At 46.4% G+C, this 19,012-nt stretch overlaps 1 protein-coding gene across 3 annotated transcripts in view; it reads right to left on the bottom strand.

Moving 5' to 3' along the window:
• The window catches only part of zfhx3b (zinc finger homeobox 3b), a 134,498-nt gene that overhangs the window by 21,779 nt on the left and 93,707 nt on the right, over positions 1-19,012 (bottom strand). For all 3 annotated transcript variants that reach the window (XM_076024354.1, XM_076024338.1, XM_076024347.1), the window contains exon 6: positions 3,141-3,248. In XM_076024354.1, the coding sequence (XP_075880469.1) occupies positions 3,141-3,248 (108 nt within the window). The remainder of the gene's footprint in view (positions 1-3,140; positions 3,249-19,012) is intronic.

Below are 19,012 nucleotides of genomic sequence, written 5' to 3' on the forward strand. Positions count from 1 at the left end.
CGGGCCAAAGACCCTGCGTCTGTCTCCACCTCGCTCCCTAACCTTCTCATCCGACATTTTCCATACGTTCACGCGTTGAAACCGCGGGTCGCGGGCTTCACGCGCAGCCGCTTCACGCTTCGCACCGGCTGCTTTGCTGGCGTGCTGCCTCAGTTCTGTGAAGTGAGGTGCGAGGGGGAGGAGGAGGAAGCGAGCGCCGCGGCCGGCCATTTATACATTTTTCATATCCAGCATTAAGAAGGATCCTTTGAATTCCTAATGTGGCTGAATGGCTGAGCAGCGCTGACCGCTGCGTACGTCACACACACACACACACACACACACACGCACACACACACACACACACACACACCAAAGACAAAGAAGAAGACATGGGAATAAATGACTTGAACTGCTTGAGTTTTCTACTGTTGGTTTCTCACCTCCCGAGACGCACATGACTGCGATGGGGAGACACTAGCAACCTGCTCCGCCCCTTATTACCTGCACTGTTGGGCTCATATGGCATTAGCATATGTCAGAAAGACTGTACATGTATATACTTGTCTCATTTTTAAAATAAAATAAATAAAGAGGAAAAACAAAATAATAATGAAGGCGTCTTTCAAGACGTGACACGCCGTATAGGTTTGCATCCTACAAAAGGCTTCTGATGTACCTTTAAATGATTTTAATGAATACTGAGGAGACGCGCAACAAGAAAGGCGTGATGAGATTGACAGCAGCTTTTTTTTTTTTTTTTTTTTTTTTTTAAAGCGGAACCCTCCCCCCTCCTATCCCCACCCACCCACCCAGCTCTGCGTTCGCCCGCGCCTGCCTGTCTGACAGTGACTGTCATTTGTAACAGAACAATGTTGCGTCTCCGTTCCATCGGCGCGACAACGGGGGCGAGGAGAAACACTTGAGCGGCTTCTAATGACGGACCTCAGCCAGCGGGAGACGGAGCACCTTTCAGGTAGATAACAGGTTGGCCGGGATGCTGCTGCTGCTGCTGCTGCTGCTGCGGCGGCGGCGTTCCTCCCGCGCACAAATAACGCCTTCAGAGGAGGCGAGGAAACGAGTGCGCGTCTGTTTACCAAAATGCACAGAGAGGTCCTCCGCCGCTTTTTACCCCCTTCCACTCCCTCGTGCTTGCTTTGAATGGGTATCGTGCTCATCATCAATCACACGCACGCACAGGGAGAAAAAAAAGTTAGAAGAAGAGTTGGAAAAAAAAAAAAAAAAGAAGAGGGCCCTTCCATTAAACTACAGCTGTCTACCTTCCGCTGACAACACGGTCTTGAACCAACCCACCCCGACACAGCCACCCACCTTTTTTTTTTTCACTGACATCAAACAGAACCTCAGACCTGCTTCCCTAATGCACATGCTATTTTTAACTAAGCGTTTCTAATAAGCTGCTGGGAGGCTGTAAATTTTTCATATGCAAGCACATCTTTCCTTTGTGAAAACACAGAAACACACTTATTTGGTGATTAGCGGCTGACAGAGGGGGAGGAAAGGAACTGAATATGCTTGTATCAAATTGCATGCCTTTCAGAAAGGAGGAATCCTAATGCGAGGAGTCGTCTTCCTGTGCACCACAGGTATGAGTGAATTATTAATCGGCCGGCTCATTTTAATGCTTTTTAAAGTGCTTTATTTTGATGTGCTAAAACATACTTTTAGCCATATTCAGTCAGGCATGCATATCATTATTTCCTCCATCAAAGAAGAGTGTCGCCCTTTCAAAGAGCACAAACAACTCAGCCTCATTTAAAATAGAAGTTCGGATATCAAAGACACTTTACAAAGGCTGGGCTTCAAACACTGTGATGAAGTTTTTTTTTTCTTCCTTTTTCTTTTCCTTCTTCTGCAACACTTTATAAAAATGGAAGAAGAAGAAAAAACTTAGGTATGCAAAAGGTCTGAATTGTTTTCCAGCTTTTAACCTGACTAGTGTAAATCAAAACATCCTGCCGTAACACAAGAAGTTAGACAAGTGAGAAGCATCTTCCGAGGCCTGTTTCTGCTCCGTGTCAACATTATCAGAAATCTCTTCAATTGAATAAGACACGTCCTAACTGCCAACATTGTTTTTCTAACACAGGCGTACAAAGTAAATTGAGCTTGAAAGAGTTTGAAGGGAGGAGGAAAAAAAAACAACAACAAAAAAAAAACGCTGTTCAATTTTACACTGACGTTTAGAAGTTGCTGAATGCAATCAGTAAACAAATGTAAAATTAGATGCAGCGATGCATACAGTGCTGTCTGTCTGTCTGAGGAGATTCAAGTGTGCAGCCGCGCAGTTCTAAAAGACGGTCAGAAAAGAAGCACGACTTCCATCGAAACAGAAATCCCCACTGGCTCCAAGTTATGATTTAAACTGCTCCATTAACATCTTACACATGGAGGCTAAACAGCTGCCCTCTCTAAGTAGCTCCTAAAAGTTTCTGAACCACAGCCGCTACCAGAACATCAACTAGCGATAAGTGCACTCACTGTAAACAAGCATTTACAACAGCGACTTAAAACATAAAAGTCAACGCGAAATCTCAACTCAGTTGTTTTTCAATTATACATAAAAAATACACAAGCAAAAAGATTAACGAAAGCCTTGCAGGACAGTTACTTTTCCTATGTTTTCACACTGGCCCCTCTTGAACGCAGCATGTTCAGACTAAAGAAGCTCCTCCCCTCTGGCTGAGGCCCAACCCTCTATTCAAAACGCACTCAGCACCTCCACCTGCCAATAAAGAGGCGGCGCCCCTGAGAAAAGCCACTCTGATGTGGCAACACATCACTGCAGGTGAGTGTGTCTGCGCGGCGAAGGGGAGGTGGAGGGCGCGCATGTGGCTCAGGTGAAATCATGCACACGCAGAAAGTCACATGACCTCTGAAGTACTAAGGTACATCTGCTTAAAATCACAAACATAAAACCCACAGGGAGGATGTGCAGCGCTGAAAACTACAAGTGCATTCTGGGGAATTCACCGAAAGTGTTTAATATTCAAAAAGGCCCTAAAATATTTTTTTTCAAAAATCCAATTCAAATTAAACAAAAAAATAAAAAAATAAAAACAAAAGTGCAGTTCTTGAGTGCCACTCATGTGCAGGGCCACGTGTCTCCGATGTGTGCGGTGTGTAAATCTGGGCCTTACCTGTCCTTTTGGTGAGCTCCTTGTCCCCCCCACTTTCTCTGTCTTTGGTTTGGTCCTCCTGGTCTGTGGTGGTCTCACTAGCAGCCTCCACATCCTCACTCAGCTCTCCTGAAGGGGGAGGGAGGACGAGATATGTAAATTACCACGGCATCAGAATTGGTGGAAGCACTTAAAGGGACAGCGGCGTTTTTTTCTATAGGAGCCGGCAACAATTATATTTGCTGACACACAGTTGCAAGGCTAGCAGACAAAGAAGGCAGAGTCTGCTTTCTGTCCTGTGCTGTCTGAAAATCAGGGGCACTTTTATTTTTTTATTTTTTTTCCTGAAAGATGCTAAATAAGAAGCGCAGATGATCCGGAGGGGGGGACGGGGGGGGGGGGGATAAATTACTCAAATTAATTTTGTTTCTACATTTTTTAAAATGAGTACGAGTGAAAGATAATTGAATGGCCACACACACACACACACACGCACACACACGCACGCACGCACGCACGCAAGCACACGCACACATCTACATGGGCTACATGTAAGAAACAAACGGTGCTTAACCTCTATTCTGCAACGCAAAATAAGACAAACGTAATCATAAACACGAGTGCCGAACATTTACAGCTACACTTTCACTTTATTTATTAATGACAAGTCAAAGTCAGAAATCCCCTGTAACCGCCTTGAAAGCCTGAGCTCAATATATCAGGCCATTTAGGAGCATCGAAGTCCAAACAATAGATACCCGATAACGCCATTTGTAAGTAACACACAAAGGACAAGATAGCAAAAACAGATAATAAAAAGAGCATCAATCTTGTTTATTTCCCTCCGGTGCCCCATGAACATCCCCTTTGCCTGTTAAGTTTGTTTAAAAGTAGAGGGACTTGCACGCAAGAGCATCGATTTGACAACAGTAAACTAGGCCACAGTCAATAGCCCCTATCAGTTATTACACAAGTCAGCTAATTCTCAGCAAATGTACTTAAATGCGCTTTTGAAAATGCTTTCATGCCCGCGTCTCTACTCCAGCAGCTATTGATATATTGACAATGCTACAACAGCGACTGAAATATCCTGTTCAAGTATTCAGCCCTGCAGTCATCACACATCCAATCTTGGCTCGCCACATGACTACCCACAGCCCAAAATCACTTTTATGACGCTACATTATCCCCAGCGCCGGCCGTGTATCCGCTTCGCTACCAAACATGGCCAACGCCACTGACGCCGTGCACTCAAAACTATTTTCTGCTTTGTTTTGTTCACATTTTACAAACTTATTTTGGAAATATTCATTTTTTACTGCGCAGTCTATAAACCTGAAACATTATTTGCCGTACTGCTAATTTGCTAATACAAAAAAAACTCCAATAGAATGCAAAGCTGCAACATAATTTTCTTTTACCTACATTCCCAAGAAACGTCCTACTCCTATTAATAGGCTGCTTTCCTCATTCATTTTGCTGCACGTGTCAACATATGAGATTATCGGGCTTAAAAATATGAAATTGGTAGGAATCACCCACTGAAAAGAACAGAAGCAATATGTTCCAGTTCCTGCTGGCTGATACAGACGCTGCAGGAAGCAGCTGCCTGAGCAGATTGGTGTTGTAACACATTACCGCTAAAAGCTGTGAGCCACTGATCCTGCGTTCAACTGGAGATATTTAAAAGGCATGACTGGCTACTTGTTCAAAGAGAGAGAGAGAGAGAGAGAGAGAGAGAGAGACAGCATATACATACTGTAAGTGTTGCATTGATCCCACACACATGAATACATTTTACTCCCTTATTTTTAAACATGTTTTTTATTATGTTTCCAAGGCAACCTGTGAATTCCATGCAGCCGGGGCCCATCCCCAGCCCATCTCAAACATTCCCAGGAAACCGAAGTCACCCCCCCACCCCTTACAAAAAAAAAAAAAAAGAATCACATCTGACGCCTGCCTGCATAAATCTCCACCACTGTGCCAGAATTAGGATACGGCGCAGCTGCACCGGTGCTCAGATTACAAAATAATCCCCAGGTAAATTTTTTTCCCCGTTAAAAAAAATAAAAAAATGGCCCAAGGTGTCATTCCTTCGCCGTGTGACACCTGTAGTGAGACTAATTCCCCGCCGACGCGTCAATAGACACTTTGTCCTTAAACACGAGTGTGACAGGCAGCTGCCAGCGCTCTAATGTTTTTCAGAAACGTGCTGCCCAAACCTCGAGATGGCAGCGCGCTTCACATTCTGCAGCGCGGCCGGGCAACATATGGCCCCTTTCACCCGAACACACGACGTCTTTATTCAAACGTTGGGTCTGCGCGCTTGACACTTCCAGCAACGGAGCCCCCAGGTCCGTAATTTATGCAGGGCGGCAGACATTTAAATCCTTGAGAAGCGTCACATTGGGAAGTGGCAAATGGCTCTGCCTCCCCCCCGCCCGCCCCCACTCCTCCGTCTCATCTGCGAACAGTATCACAGAGTGATTAAAGCCGGGGCCCGTGATGATAATTAAGGAAAGGTCAGGAGTGGCCCTGAGAGCAGGATGCCAACGGAGGCGACGCCACAACCGCGGCCAACAGATCAAGTCGGAGAAGCGACGAGGAGCGGCACTCAGAGCTATGGCAGCGGGCCATTCCTAACCCAAATCTGACAGACGTAGGGGGACAATAGCCTGAAGGTTGTCTCCTAATTAATTGTCTTCATTAACCATCCTAATACCACGATATGAAACAGTTCCATTAATCTAATCATGCGGGCTGAATAAGCTCATTGCCGACACACAGATTACACTCATTTGTTCTGAGCTTATAAATATCATCGGCGTCCCTCTGCCAGTCACTCAGTGGGGACAGTGCGGGCCCTCTCTCTCTCTCTCTCTCTCTCTCTCTCTCTCCCTCTCTCGCTCTCTCTCCCCTGCATTCCACCGACAGATGTGCACGAGCACGTGCACGACATACACACACTCACACACGCGTCTGTCGCTCGGCAGCTTCTTCTTCTTCTTTTTTCCCCCTCTCCACCCCTTGTGTTTTGCCAGTGAGTGCAGAGGCTTAATCGGGCCCATAGGTGTCACTCTATACAAGCAGCGAGAGACAGAGTGGCTCACACACATTAATGAGTTTCTGGAGGGGGGAGGCGGAGGGAGGGGGAGTGCGAGGGGGTGGAAGAGGAGGAGGAGGAGGGGGAGGGGGAGTCGAGCAGCAGCAGCAGCAGCAGCAACAGACAAACGCACGCAGGGGGAAAGAGCGGGGAGGAGGGGGGGTGGGGGATGAAGGGAAGAAATATGTGGAGATGACAAAAGCAGATGCTATGCAAGAGGCGTCCGGTGAAGATGAGACGCGGGGAGGTGGGGGGGGGGGGAGGGGCGAGGTGGGGGTGAAAAAAATAAAACAGCGAGATTACCTTCAGATGAGAGAGAGAGAGAGAGAGAGCAGCCTTTCCTTTTCCCCCTGAAGAGCAGTGATTACACTAATGCTAATCAGACTGACAAGCACAAACGGCCTGATAAATAATTGATGGTAACCACTGCACTTTCCAGTATTCCTTCCCAGACTGTGGAGAAAAGAAGCAGCAAGTAATAATAGTCACTCTGGATATCTTCCGCCAGGTCAGGCTCCTCCTCCGTCCTCTGCTTCAACCACGAGGCGCTGCCATGATCATCGCTGCCCTCCTCCAAAGTGCACCATTCCATACCTGAGGACGGCGGCCGCTGCTGTCTTTTTTTTTTTTTTTTTGCGTTGCGTTGCGTTGCATTGCGCGTGTGCTAGTCTTGAACTCCCCGTGTGGAGCGGCCGGGGGGTTTGGCCCGGGAACGAGGAGGCTGCTGACAGACAGAGGCGCTCCTTCCTGTCTGCTCCAGCCTCTCTGACGCTGAGCCGTGCGTCCGTCTGAGCTCTCATTACGCTCAATTATGCTAATTGGGGCTGCTGTTATCATTTTGGCCAGGTGTCATCGCACTGTAAATCAGAGAGGAGGTGTGCTCACACCCCCCCCCCCCCCCCCCCTCTCTCTCTCACACACACACACACACACACACACACACACACACACACACTTTATCCAGGGCCGGACAGCTTCCTTTTCCTTTAATGCCGCACTGTCGGATAAAAAGCAATCTTATTTCACACTTCACAGACTCCATCTTTCTCCTCTACTTTTCCTTGAAAAAAAAAAATCCCCCTCTCTCTCTCTCCCAACCCCCCGAAGCCCCCCTCCTCCACACCATCATCCTTTCGCACCCCTTCCTCATATCAAAGTTGGCCTGACTCCGGACTAGAGGGTGCAAAATGGAAGTGACAGGAGGGGCACCGTGGGACAATGAGACAAGGGACCCACGCTGGGCTCTTTCATGCATTGTTCACCACTCATATCAGCACCTCCGCGACCCTTACGCAAGGCACCCCCCTCCAGCCACCCCCCTCACTCCCCCCTCCCCACCACCACCACGTTATAAAGCACAACAAATAGGGAAACACGTCTCATAGCCTCCGGCCCCGCCCCTCTCTGACGCACCAATCGCAGACACGCCCTCCTAACCGTCCTGGCGAGCTACCTCTGCCCAAAAACCACAAGGGGAGGGGGCTGAGGAGGTGGGGTGGGGGGCACGGCCACAATATAGCCCGAGACAAGTGGGCCTTTGGCCAGAGTGAACCGGCAATAAACCACAACACGGATTCATCAGCGGCATCAGTTGCCGACCGAAGAGGCGGCGAAGAAGCTGCGCAGGAATAACAAAACAACACCACAGCCACTCACCCCCCCCCCCCCCCAACTGCCGTAAAAAAAAAAAAAAAAAAGCAAATGACAAAACAATGCTCTCACAAAACGTCGGAGCAATCTATTAAAACCGATGCCGGCTTTAATGAAATTGCTGAAAAGCACAAAAAAGATTGAAAGTCGCACGTGGAAATGGCAGGGATGAGAGAATGTGTTTACGGCATATTGCACACAAAACACACACAAGCCACCGTGCACTCTTTGCACTCTATAGCTCCCTTTGCCCCCCCTTCTCTTACACACTTTGACGTTTTGAAAAAGAGAGCGAGCGAGAGAGAGAGAGAGAGAGAGAGAGAGAAGAAGAGCTACCTCGCCACCGCTGCCACCGCTGCTGCTGCTGCTGCTGCTGCTGCTGCTGCTCGGAGTTACATGTTAGATTCCTGACCTGTCGATGGGGGGATTCGCCGCCTCTCCCTGCTGGCCCTGCTGTGACCTCGGGATCTAAATGTGAATGAATACTTTGTGTCTCCATGGGGCTGAGGGCAGGGTGGTGGTGGTGTGTGTGTGTGTGGGGGGAGGGGTGGGGGGTAGCCAAGGGGGAGGAGGTGCGCAGGGGAAGGAGGAGGGGTGCCGGGCGAGAAGCTAATAACTACAGAAAAAAAAAAAAAAAACCTAGTTGGAACGAGCGAGTTAATCACAAACAGCAGTGATAGCTCACACTGTTCTAGAACAATATGGTGGCAGCCCCCCCGCAACAACTCATCAGACTCGGCTCACCCCCTCATACCCCCCAAAAAATAAAAATAAAAGCCCAGGACTTATGTTCACATGCACTAATTGGGGCTTTTGATTAAAAAAAAAAAACAAATTTAAAGGACCAGTGTGTAAGATTCAGCAGCATCTCATGGTCACAATGTATATTGCAAACAATATTAATGTTAATCCATGTCTATGTTTCCTATAGCAGCTGTGGTGCCAGGGTAAAAATCACACCATCAGCAGATCAACAGACTGGGAACCTGGTGGCAAAGTGTGGCAGCCTCCTGTGTTTTATGTCAATGTAAATACTTTGAATCAGGAGAATAAGAATACAATGACTGATCTATTTTACCACACTAAAATACACACATGCACCATGCATGTATTCAGACAGACATCTCCTTTTAGATGTTACACATTAGGCATTTAGAAACACTTGAAGGCTCAATGCTGGGTTTGTAAAGCAGATTTTAACGAATCCTTATTGACCTAAAAATATATTAATTATATACATATATATATATATATATATATATATATATATATATATGTATACACAAGCACACGCACGCACACACACACACACACACACACACACATATTTTGTGCCAGCCAAGTCCCTCCACACTGGGCCTTCAAACACTCTGCGCCAGACTTCTCCACTGTTTTTGAAGCACTTGGTCTTCAGCAGGTTACTGAGTGTAACTGAGCTCCATGTAATATGTTAAATATTATTCCACCAAGGTGCCCCCCCCCGACGGGAAGGTATACGAATTCGGAAAAAAAACCATGTCACATATTAATGGCATGTTTAGATACATTACAAATAAAGGAGCGAGTGCCGCTCCAGTTCTTCTCCCTTTGTGTTTTTCCTCGTGTGATGAAGGAGAAGAGGATCTGGGTTAATGTGGCATTCAGGGACTGCTCACTGCTCTTCCCCCGCTGGTGTGCACGCACACACACATGTGAGAACACACACACACACACACACACACGTGAAAACACACATGCCACACCGGGACTTCTTTGATTGTGTAAGATGACGGCCTCACTGACACGGACACACACGCACACACACAGGCCATGTCCACAATGGAGGATGCAGGCTGTACTTTTGCCTGCTCTGATGGTCAGTTAAAAGCCAGGATGGAGGGGGGTAAAAAACATCACTGGGCATTCGCTCTTCCATCTATCCTGCCTGAGGGACATTGTCCTGTACAAAGAGTCGCTCTGCATCTCTACAACCACCCCACCCCCTCCCCCCAACCTCCACCCGCTGCATATATGCTAGTCATCCTGCACTGCCGCTGCTGCTGCTGCCTCCTCTTGAATTACCGCCCCCCCCTTTTTTTTTTATTCATGCTTTCTTTATGTGCCTTCACCTATGCATAGGGTCAGAACTGTCTTTTTTTTTTTCTTTTTTTTTTGGGGGGGGGGTGGAAAAGAAGGAGGGAGCATCAATGATGTCATGAAGGGCAATCACATCAACTCTGAGATATTCACCAGTGGCTCGGAAAATGCGATGGTACAGTTATGACAGACGAACAGGCGAACGCCCCCCCCCCCCCCCCCCTTCCCCTAACCCGCCTCCCGCACACACCCCAGCCTGCGACCCCCACCCCCCCACCCTCTCTCCATCAGGGCGGAAGCGCTGTGGACACTGAATATGTATAACGCGGAAAAAGTATTGATTTTTCATTTGGCCAGAAAAGGCACGCACGCGCGCATGCACACGCACACACACATATAATAAAAAAAAAAAATCACGTAACCTGAAACTGTCACAGCTCTTTTGCTCATAGTTCATTTCTCCTGATGTTTGGTTTTTGCCACAAACTCTCTTTAATTACCAGGTAGAGCGAACGTCAGGGCCCTTCTCCACAGAGACACCGCCACATACAGCCTGCTGGGCTTAACAAGACAGCCCACATCTATTATATATGACATACACCGAGAAGCTTTTGTTCCTTATACGACTAATAAGTGCGCTGAATATGATTTCTTTTTCCCCCCGCCAGCCCACAGTTTGTTTGGCTGCTACCGCCGAGGAGGAATTGCTCAAATGTGATAAATTATAACACTTTATAATGAAAAAACTTAAAAAATTAAACACAAAAACAAAAAATTCATAAAATAAATGTTGCGTGCCACATTAAATTGCAGCTTTTGCATTAGCACGGGGTGCTGGCTGTGTTTTCTTTTTTCATATCTGGCTTCTCTGAAAGAGTCCAGTTAAACATGAAATTCTTCTATCGATTCCAAGTTTTCCGAGGTAGCCGGCCTGCGCCTGCCTGCCTGAGTGCGCACACTTGCACATGTGTCTGTTCATTAACAGGTACTTATCTGTTTATCTCTCCTTTTAGGCAGTGCAGACCGGTACAGTCTGAAAAAGATCTCAGCTTGTCGATTTATCGAATGTGCCATTTGCATATCTTTGTAGTGGATCCATCTGCCCGTGGACTGTTCTGTGGAGGTATTAGCTCGGAAAATCAATGTTGCCATGGTTGGATGTATGTAGCTTCTACATCGGCGCGTGTTGGGAGTCCGGCTCCCAGCTCCCACATGGGTCTTATTTACATGAGTCCTGCCGGCAGAGGCTTTCCCTCCATCTTTGTAAACTTGAAAGTGCACAAACACGTTTCTCAGCAGGCCCCTCCAGAGTGGGCAGGTCCTCCTCGACCGTCGTCCAGCCTCCCTGTCTCCGTCTGCAGCCCAGGGCCTCAACGGCTGTTTGTTTATAGAAGCGTGTGCCCAGATGAAACAGAATCTGACAAGGTTATGAATACCAATTTTTCTAATCAATCTTATTTAAAATACAAAATATAGGGTACCATTGATGTGTTTTGCTTTAAGTTGGGTGGCCTGCCAAGTTCAGACGCTTCGAGTTAGTGGAGAGGAGAAGTGGAGGGAGGGAGGACGGCGGGCTTTGTTGCTGTACTGTATCAATTTTTTAATATGCTTGTTTTTATTTATTGCATCAGACAGTTGTAGCGAACAGTCCACTAGGAGACAGTGTCTGTGTGTGTGTGTGTGTGTGTGTGTGTGTGCGTGTGTGCGTGCGTGCATGTGTGACGACAGATATACAGTATTTTCTTCCAGTGGATGCGCTGGGCAACTTTCCTCTAACAACCACCCCGGCTGGTTGCTCATAGCTAATTGCTAAAGAAATCCAATGATTACACTGCACAGGCACTTTAAAACATCCACGAGAGTGCACTTATTGGAAGAAAAAAAAAAAAAAAATCCCCCGCTACCTCCACCCATTGGGTTTCTAATACAAATCAAACACGGGGAGCTTTCTTTCACCATTTGTCTTTCTTTCTTTCTTTCTGTTCCTCTTTGCATAGCCCATCCATTACTTTCACATGAAATATGAAAAGGCAATATCCTCTCTGTGTTTGTACTGAAGCGTAATGCAATTGTGTTGTCATTTATAGGAAATAATCGCAAACCTCTCTTTCATTTTCCAGTTCAAATAACCATGAAAAATTAGCCTTCAATGTCAGGGAGGACAACAAAGGGATGCACACAGACTATTGCTCCACCACCGCGCTTGACATTTCTCCTTAATAGGAAAACGGCTGGCTGTTTCTGTCTTTCCTTTCCAATCTTTCCCCTTTTCTAACCTAATTTTTTTTCCCTCCCCCTAATTAAAAAGTTCTGCACTCGGATCTTTGCAAATCTCCCGTGCGTCTTTATTCGGCAATGCGGCCTCTATGTGCAGGGGATGGGCTGCAGGGTTTAGAAACCCCCCCAGAACCCTGCTCATTAGCACCCCTTCTGCCTGCCTGCTGATGGCTTCTTCAGGAGGGAGATGTCCTGCCAGACAGCCACCGTGGGGCCTGGCTTCTTGTGACTAACGTCCAGCAGCTTGATAAATAAATAATTCAGGGGTCATCAGACTCGCTGGCAGCAGAGCAGCACCAAAAACACACATAATGTAACGACGCCCATGAACTGATCAACATTTAGGCCGTACAGATCACACACACACACACACACACACACACACACACACACACACACACACACACACGAGCATGTCCATAAAGGAGCTCCGGCAGTTAGCAGTTAGCCTTAGCAGCGGCCAGAGGAGCCTTTTAATTTAGAGAAATCTTTATTTTCAGCGTGAGGCCCAAAGTAACGGTAATTGCTTTCTGTATCACTGCCATTAAAGTCTTAATGGACAGGTTGTTTTCCATAGTAATTATGTGCAAAATAATGAAACCAACTTTGAGGAGCAATTATTGGAGATGCGTTTAACCAAGTTTATGTCCAAATGAGGCAACAGCGACGGCCAAACGAGCCAAACGAGCGGGGCCGCCGTCGACGCCGCCAGTTGGAGGAATCTGAGCGCCGCCGCTTGACATCCGAGGCACTTGTGAGTCTTCAAGGGAGTTCCTTGGATATTTGTCAGTATGACTAATGTTGTTAGTTCATTCATTTGATGAATTCAACTGCACGTTTTCTAAGACGATGAGTCAATATTTGTGTGAGGTAAGACTAAATCCAGACTGAATCAGAAAATAAAAGCCAAGCGTCTCCTAAAAAGGCGGACTCCACATGCCAAGGCAACAACTCCCTCCAGACTGAGAGACTAGCAGCCCGGGTCAGCACCTTTCTCTGGGTTATGAGGCATTTCTCTTTAGGGACTCAATGCTGCCTGCTAACACTGCCAATTCTGCTTCTGTTAAACAAGGAACTGAGGTTAACCAAAACTTCATCCCGTTTGTTGAAACACATTGTTATGGAATTTACTAGTTCCCCAACGCGACGCTTGATTCTTATTTACACACCTTTAAAAGCTGAATTTTATCTGGCTTGTGATGCACATAATGAAATTTCCTCTCCAAAGGCTAATGAAAAGGACTCATTGCTTGCAATTAGCGGCTCCTTTATTCACTCCTTGTAACGTATGAATTTATCATCACATAATTCCGCCAGCCTTATTTATTTATTTTGATTAGGCACACACCTTACATCCTTAATTACAAAACAGACTCGGAGCCTGACGACGGGCTGCGATGGGAAAACTCAGCCGCCGTTGTAACCAGTTATCCTTCTAATCACAGCGCTTTATTCAGTTTGTATTTATCCAAGCTCAATATATCAAATAGCTTCCGGCTTTTAATTTTACCGGGGATTCAAGTGTTTCAGAATGAGAGAGCGCACTGTTAACGCTGCATTGGAGTTCCAATTAATACTTCAAAGGTCCCATATCTTGCCCATATTAAGATTGTTTTTCATCCTGGAATTCAGTTGAGTGACCTCCCATGCTCTGCAACTATTTGACAAATTATATGTCAGGATCTCCACATATTTATTTGGCCCATTGTTTACAGCCTCCTAAAAAAAAATGTGGACTTGGCTTCCCACAAAAAGTGCTTTTGTTTACTATATATATATATATTTTTTTTTTTCAACATGCAGCTTAAAAGCAGAGCGGGTAGCAAGTAGAAGATGTAAAAGATGGACATTTCTCATATCTGGGAAGGTCACTGACAGTCCAGAGACACGTGAGGTGGAACCTTTGAGGTTTGATGAATGATTTATTCAGGTGGCAGCAGTCTTTCAAAGTGGGAAGTGGGTCATTAGGGTTTTGGCTCATCTAACAATGATTCAGTAATGTAAAAAACAAAAAAAAACAAAACAAAACCAAAACTCAACTACATCTCTCAACAATAAGCCACAACGGTGTGTACTTCCTCCTAACACACGTGCTGCCTAACATGACTGGCTAGTTCCTATAATACTGTGGAATTGGGCTGAAAGCTTTGAGAAGGGTGGAACGCGCTGCCTGCTGCGCTCCTCTCCAGAGAAAAAGAACTTGGAGTGATTACAGTCAAACTCAGCTACTTAGTTATCTTTGGCTCAGACACAGAAGAGAGAGAGGAAGGCAAAAAAAAATAAAAAAATCTGGAACTGATGATGATGCTGAATACCGGCTGTCTGTCTCAAATGGCTAAAGAGATGATCGGCAATACCTTCAGTAGCAATCGAGGGGAGTGAAGGGTATTTAGAGCGGGCCTCGTGAAGTGTGTAATGTCCACACAATGGTCTTAAACACTGTCTGGGCGTCTTCTGCTGTGGAAATTAAAGTATTAAAGAGATGTTTTTCTAAAAATGCCCTTGAATTCTGCAGCCAAGGCCGATTAAATGGCTTAGCTACATTTAGTTTGTGCCAAGAAAACAGGTACACGGCGAGAAGGGAGGGGGAGAATTTGACAGCAGGGGGTGGAAAGTAGCCAAGACTGGGAGGGGAGAAGATGGGCGGCTGGGTGGCAGTGGCACCTGGTTAGTCCTGCCAGTAAACACCATGAAACCTAAGAAAAACAATACACATTCTCCAAAACGCTATCACGCCTACTTTAGGTGAAGCAACTTATGCTCATAGCTGAGGGATCATGGATCACGTATAAAATCCTAAAACCCAGACAAAAGATCCACATTCCGCCCTGACATAAACCCCCCACCCCCCGCAATGGCACAATGCAACAGCCTCCTTACCAAGTGGAGCCTCCTGTTACACGGATGCTTGTTGTTGGTAACATCAACCGTTCATTTGTTTTCTTTCACGCCAACAGTTCCCTCCGTGTGCTACACACTGGGCCTTTAAAGGTGAAGAATTAAATCTACTTTGTATCCCAGTTGTTGGGGTTGGGGTGCCACTGCAGGGCTGAAGTCTCTGGAGGACCGTCGGAATCAACAATTAAAAGAAAAAAACACACGCCTTGGGTCCCCGCTACGGGGAGAAAGCAAACACGAATCACACAACCGGTCATTAACGCAAGGCGACGACAATAAAATGGCTCTCTGTGGACTTGCGGATGCTCCCCTGTGTACTGATTCAACATCCTGAAGCTCCATCATGTCCCCAGCGTGGGTCCTGCTTCTGCCTCATGAATGGGCCCCTGTGTACAACCCCCCCCCCCCCCCCCCCCATCCCCCTCCGACACCTCCCTAACCCTCACCCGGTTCAGCCACGGCCTCTGCTGGCTCCAGCCAGGACCAGCGGCCTCCTGAGAAGGCTGTGATAAGAATTCATTTCTTCCTATTATGTGCTCTTGTCCACTGCCTCAGTTCATCAGTTCATTGCAACCAAGTCAATGAAAGGGCCTGTAATGAAGCAATCAGATGCAGCCTGGTTCGCCGAGCTCCGCCACTCCATTCTCAGCCTCGGCCGAGCCAGCGCTCCCAGTGCTGGCTGAGTGGACACAGTCAACACACGGGCATTAATTCAAGACCGTGTCTTTCACAGACTGGACTGGAGGATGGGCTGCTCCCACACGCCGGAGTCACACCAGGTCTGCCGTCTTCACGCAGGGACGTCCAGCTTTGGGCTCATTTGCCAGCTCCACCAGGCACCAAACCGGTGAGTGCGTGTTCACTGGGATTCTATCGTGAACCCGCCAGTTATCTGAGTCTGATGGAGCCCTTCTCACCTTTCAGTTTATCGTCTCCTCTGCTATTCCCTCGCCGCAGCCCCAGAGATCTCCTCAACATGTGGAAGCCATTACGGGGAGTTCAGCGGAGGAATGTATGTGTTGAATCTTAATCGGCGCTTTTAAGTGGAAGGAATCTTGCTCCCCTTTGTCTTGTGGCTCAGCGAAAGTTTCATTTCAAATAAAGGAGTTCCTATTTGATCAAACTGATCTTGTTTTTTCTCTCTGCGGGGGCCTTGAAGCATTTGGCCACATTTCTAATCAGCCTCATATGCTCACATGTACAGTTCCTACACATGGTTGCAGTATATCACGGTGACTGGTATAGAGCGGTCAGGGTTCAACGTCAGGGTGCCTGAGCCCCGCAAACATAAATAACTTCATAAAAGTAGAAAGTCAGGTTAATGGTAACAAATAAAGAAATCTCCCTAATTTAGCTGCGAAGTTAAACTCTAAGCTGCATGAAACAGGAGTAGCTCCGCCGCCCAAGACCCATATTTCTTCTTCGTCTGCTTAAACTGTAGCCCTTTCTCCAACCTCCACAGTTCACCTGCTGCCAGCTTTGGCAGAAAGACCCTGCGGCTGGATTCCACCTGACAAGAGCTCCTTAACAAGCAGCAGTCATTAACCCCAGGAGCAGGCAGCTGCCATGTGATGTACTGCACTCGGCCGGCTGCAGAAGGGCCCTATTGATCCAGGACATACTTGGTGCCTTCCTGGATGTTTATAATCAATATGCAAATGGCCCGCAGCATTGATTCAATATTAATTTTCAATTAGGGAACTCTCGGGGGGTCCTGGGAGGTCAATACAGAACTATTCAGAGCAAAGGCTTGCGCAAGTTGCAGGCATTGACGTTCCTCTACCCAAAACAACTTACTTACTGTTTATTCAGCGTGCCCCGCTGTAAGTCTCGATTAAGGCCTCAGATAATAGGCAGCGAGACAGATGGGCCTTTCTGCGCTTCCACAGCACCCATTACACACACTGGATTTTGCTCTAAAGGGTTTGTCCTAACTAATAAGTCATTATCTCGCGCTGGTTTCTCCCACTGCTGGTTCCTCCCACTGCTGGTTCACTTGTTTCATTTTCAACAGTATGGAAAGAGCCACTCAACATATTGAAATGATTTATTTCCTTTCTCCAATCTATATCTACGCTTATATAACCTTCTCTTTCTGTAAACTTTAGCTTTTCAAAACATTCTCTTAATAATATCCATCTATTTTCTATTACCGCCTGTACTTTGCTCAGGGTTGTGGGGGAGCAAGAGCCTGTCCTAACCCTAACCTGATTTGTTAATCTCGTGCTATCTTCCTAGCTGAATTACATCTGTACTTATGTGCATGCATGACGAACATGTTTTGCTAGTTATAAATGTATGTGTATCTGTTTCCAATGGCATTTTTTGCAACACTGACAAAGTGTTTTTGAGCCAAAGTATGTTCACGACAGTTTTAAATATAGACAAAATGATATTTACTGTCAGTAACTCAACCTAAAAATAAACAAATGCATTTCCATTCCATTTGATGCCAGTTGTTGGTATGCTAGACAGAAACTAGACTGTTGGTATGCTCAATAGATCAAGAACTTTGAATGAGAGTTGCTGTGGCAAGGCGACATTGTTTCACGTGTCAGGATGGCAGGCCAGTCAACAGTCAAACTGTTGTTGCCAACAACTGTCCAATAAAATGTAGAAAAGTTGTGCAATGAGTGGATGAATGAATGAACAACAGGTTCATCCAGCACCTCACATTATGAAACAATCGCTGTGATCAAGAGGAAGTCTATCAGATATGCCAATACTTTGTGGTTATCATCACACATCACGAGCACATTCCAAACCACCTCCACAACAGGTAGCGAGTGTAATTTGAGGTGTGATCATCACATGGTGTGAAAGGCATTTGCAAACAAATGTGTTTGTTGCACAAGTGCCTGTGCTTGTGGTTCTCTTCCTTGTTTTAGACAAGCAGGAACAACACGTGGGGCTGAAAAAAGAGGGAAGGAGCCTTTAAAAAAGTGTAATGGCTTTTGCTGCAGCAGCCCAAGTCCTAAGATAAACAATTATAAAATGGCATTAGGTGAAAACATAAAGCTACGGCGTATTTGGCTGAGTCTTTACAAGGCTGAGGCACGAAAACAATCCCGAGAACACAATATTAAACATGACTCATTCCAAAGTGCATTTTCACTGGTTGGATAACCTTTGCAATCACTTTGCAATGTTTGTTTGAGCCGATTTAGAATGCGTGTGCGGCCTCCCTGCCATTTCAACTCAGCGGATAGTCGAGCTGAAATAAGGTAAATGTACAGGCTGGAACAGAGATAACCTGGCTGGACGAGTTGCTTTGCTTCCCTTTCAATGCGCTGCCTGAGGTAATTGGTTTCGGGATAACATTAATTACTGCATTGCTCATTAATAGATGGAGCCTTTATTGGTTTCATTGATCAGCAGGACCTGGTAGCCATCATCCTAAGCAATGGTGGATGTAACAAGCTTACTTATTGGCATATCAATTAATGCAATCAATTCCTGTCTTGCAGTTGCCATTTCCCTTGTTTAGCCAGATCCTTTTGAAAACAGCCCTTCGTTCTCCGCGATCACGAATCTGGTTGGCCGACACCAAAAAACAACATGATGTCCAACCAAAGTTTCTGGCTGGAATCGTCCATCAGGTCTATTGTGCTTCACCGCAGACTGATGGAACCCCGGCCCCTTGAAACCGGCCCCCGGTAAGCTTAGACTTCAATGCCTTACACACTCTTTAAGGCAGGAAGTGTAACAACCAACCTGTAGCGACACAAGAAAAAGAAAGAAAAAAACTCCTAGCATGATCTCACACATATCCTGCGACCACTGTAACTTAATATGTTCGACAGGACCCTCAGGGCTTTTCTTTAAACGCTTATTGGCTCTTTAAACCAAAGACATGTGAGCACCATGTGTACGTGCAGCGCTGATC

Source organism: Nelusetta ayraudi, unplaced genomic scaffold (assembly GCF_046127955.1).
Source record: "Nelusetta ayraudi isolate G7.1 ecotype Tasmania unplaced genomic scaffold, CSIRO-AGI_Nayr_v1 ptg000002l, whole genome shotgun sequence".
NCBI classification, from domain to species: Eukaryota; Metazoa; Chordata; class Actinopteri; order Tetraodontiformes; family Monacanthidae; genus Nelusetta; species Nelusetta ayraudi.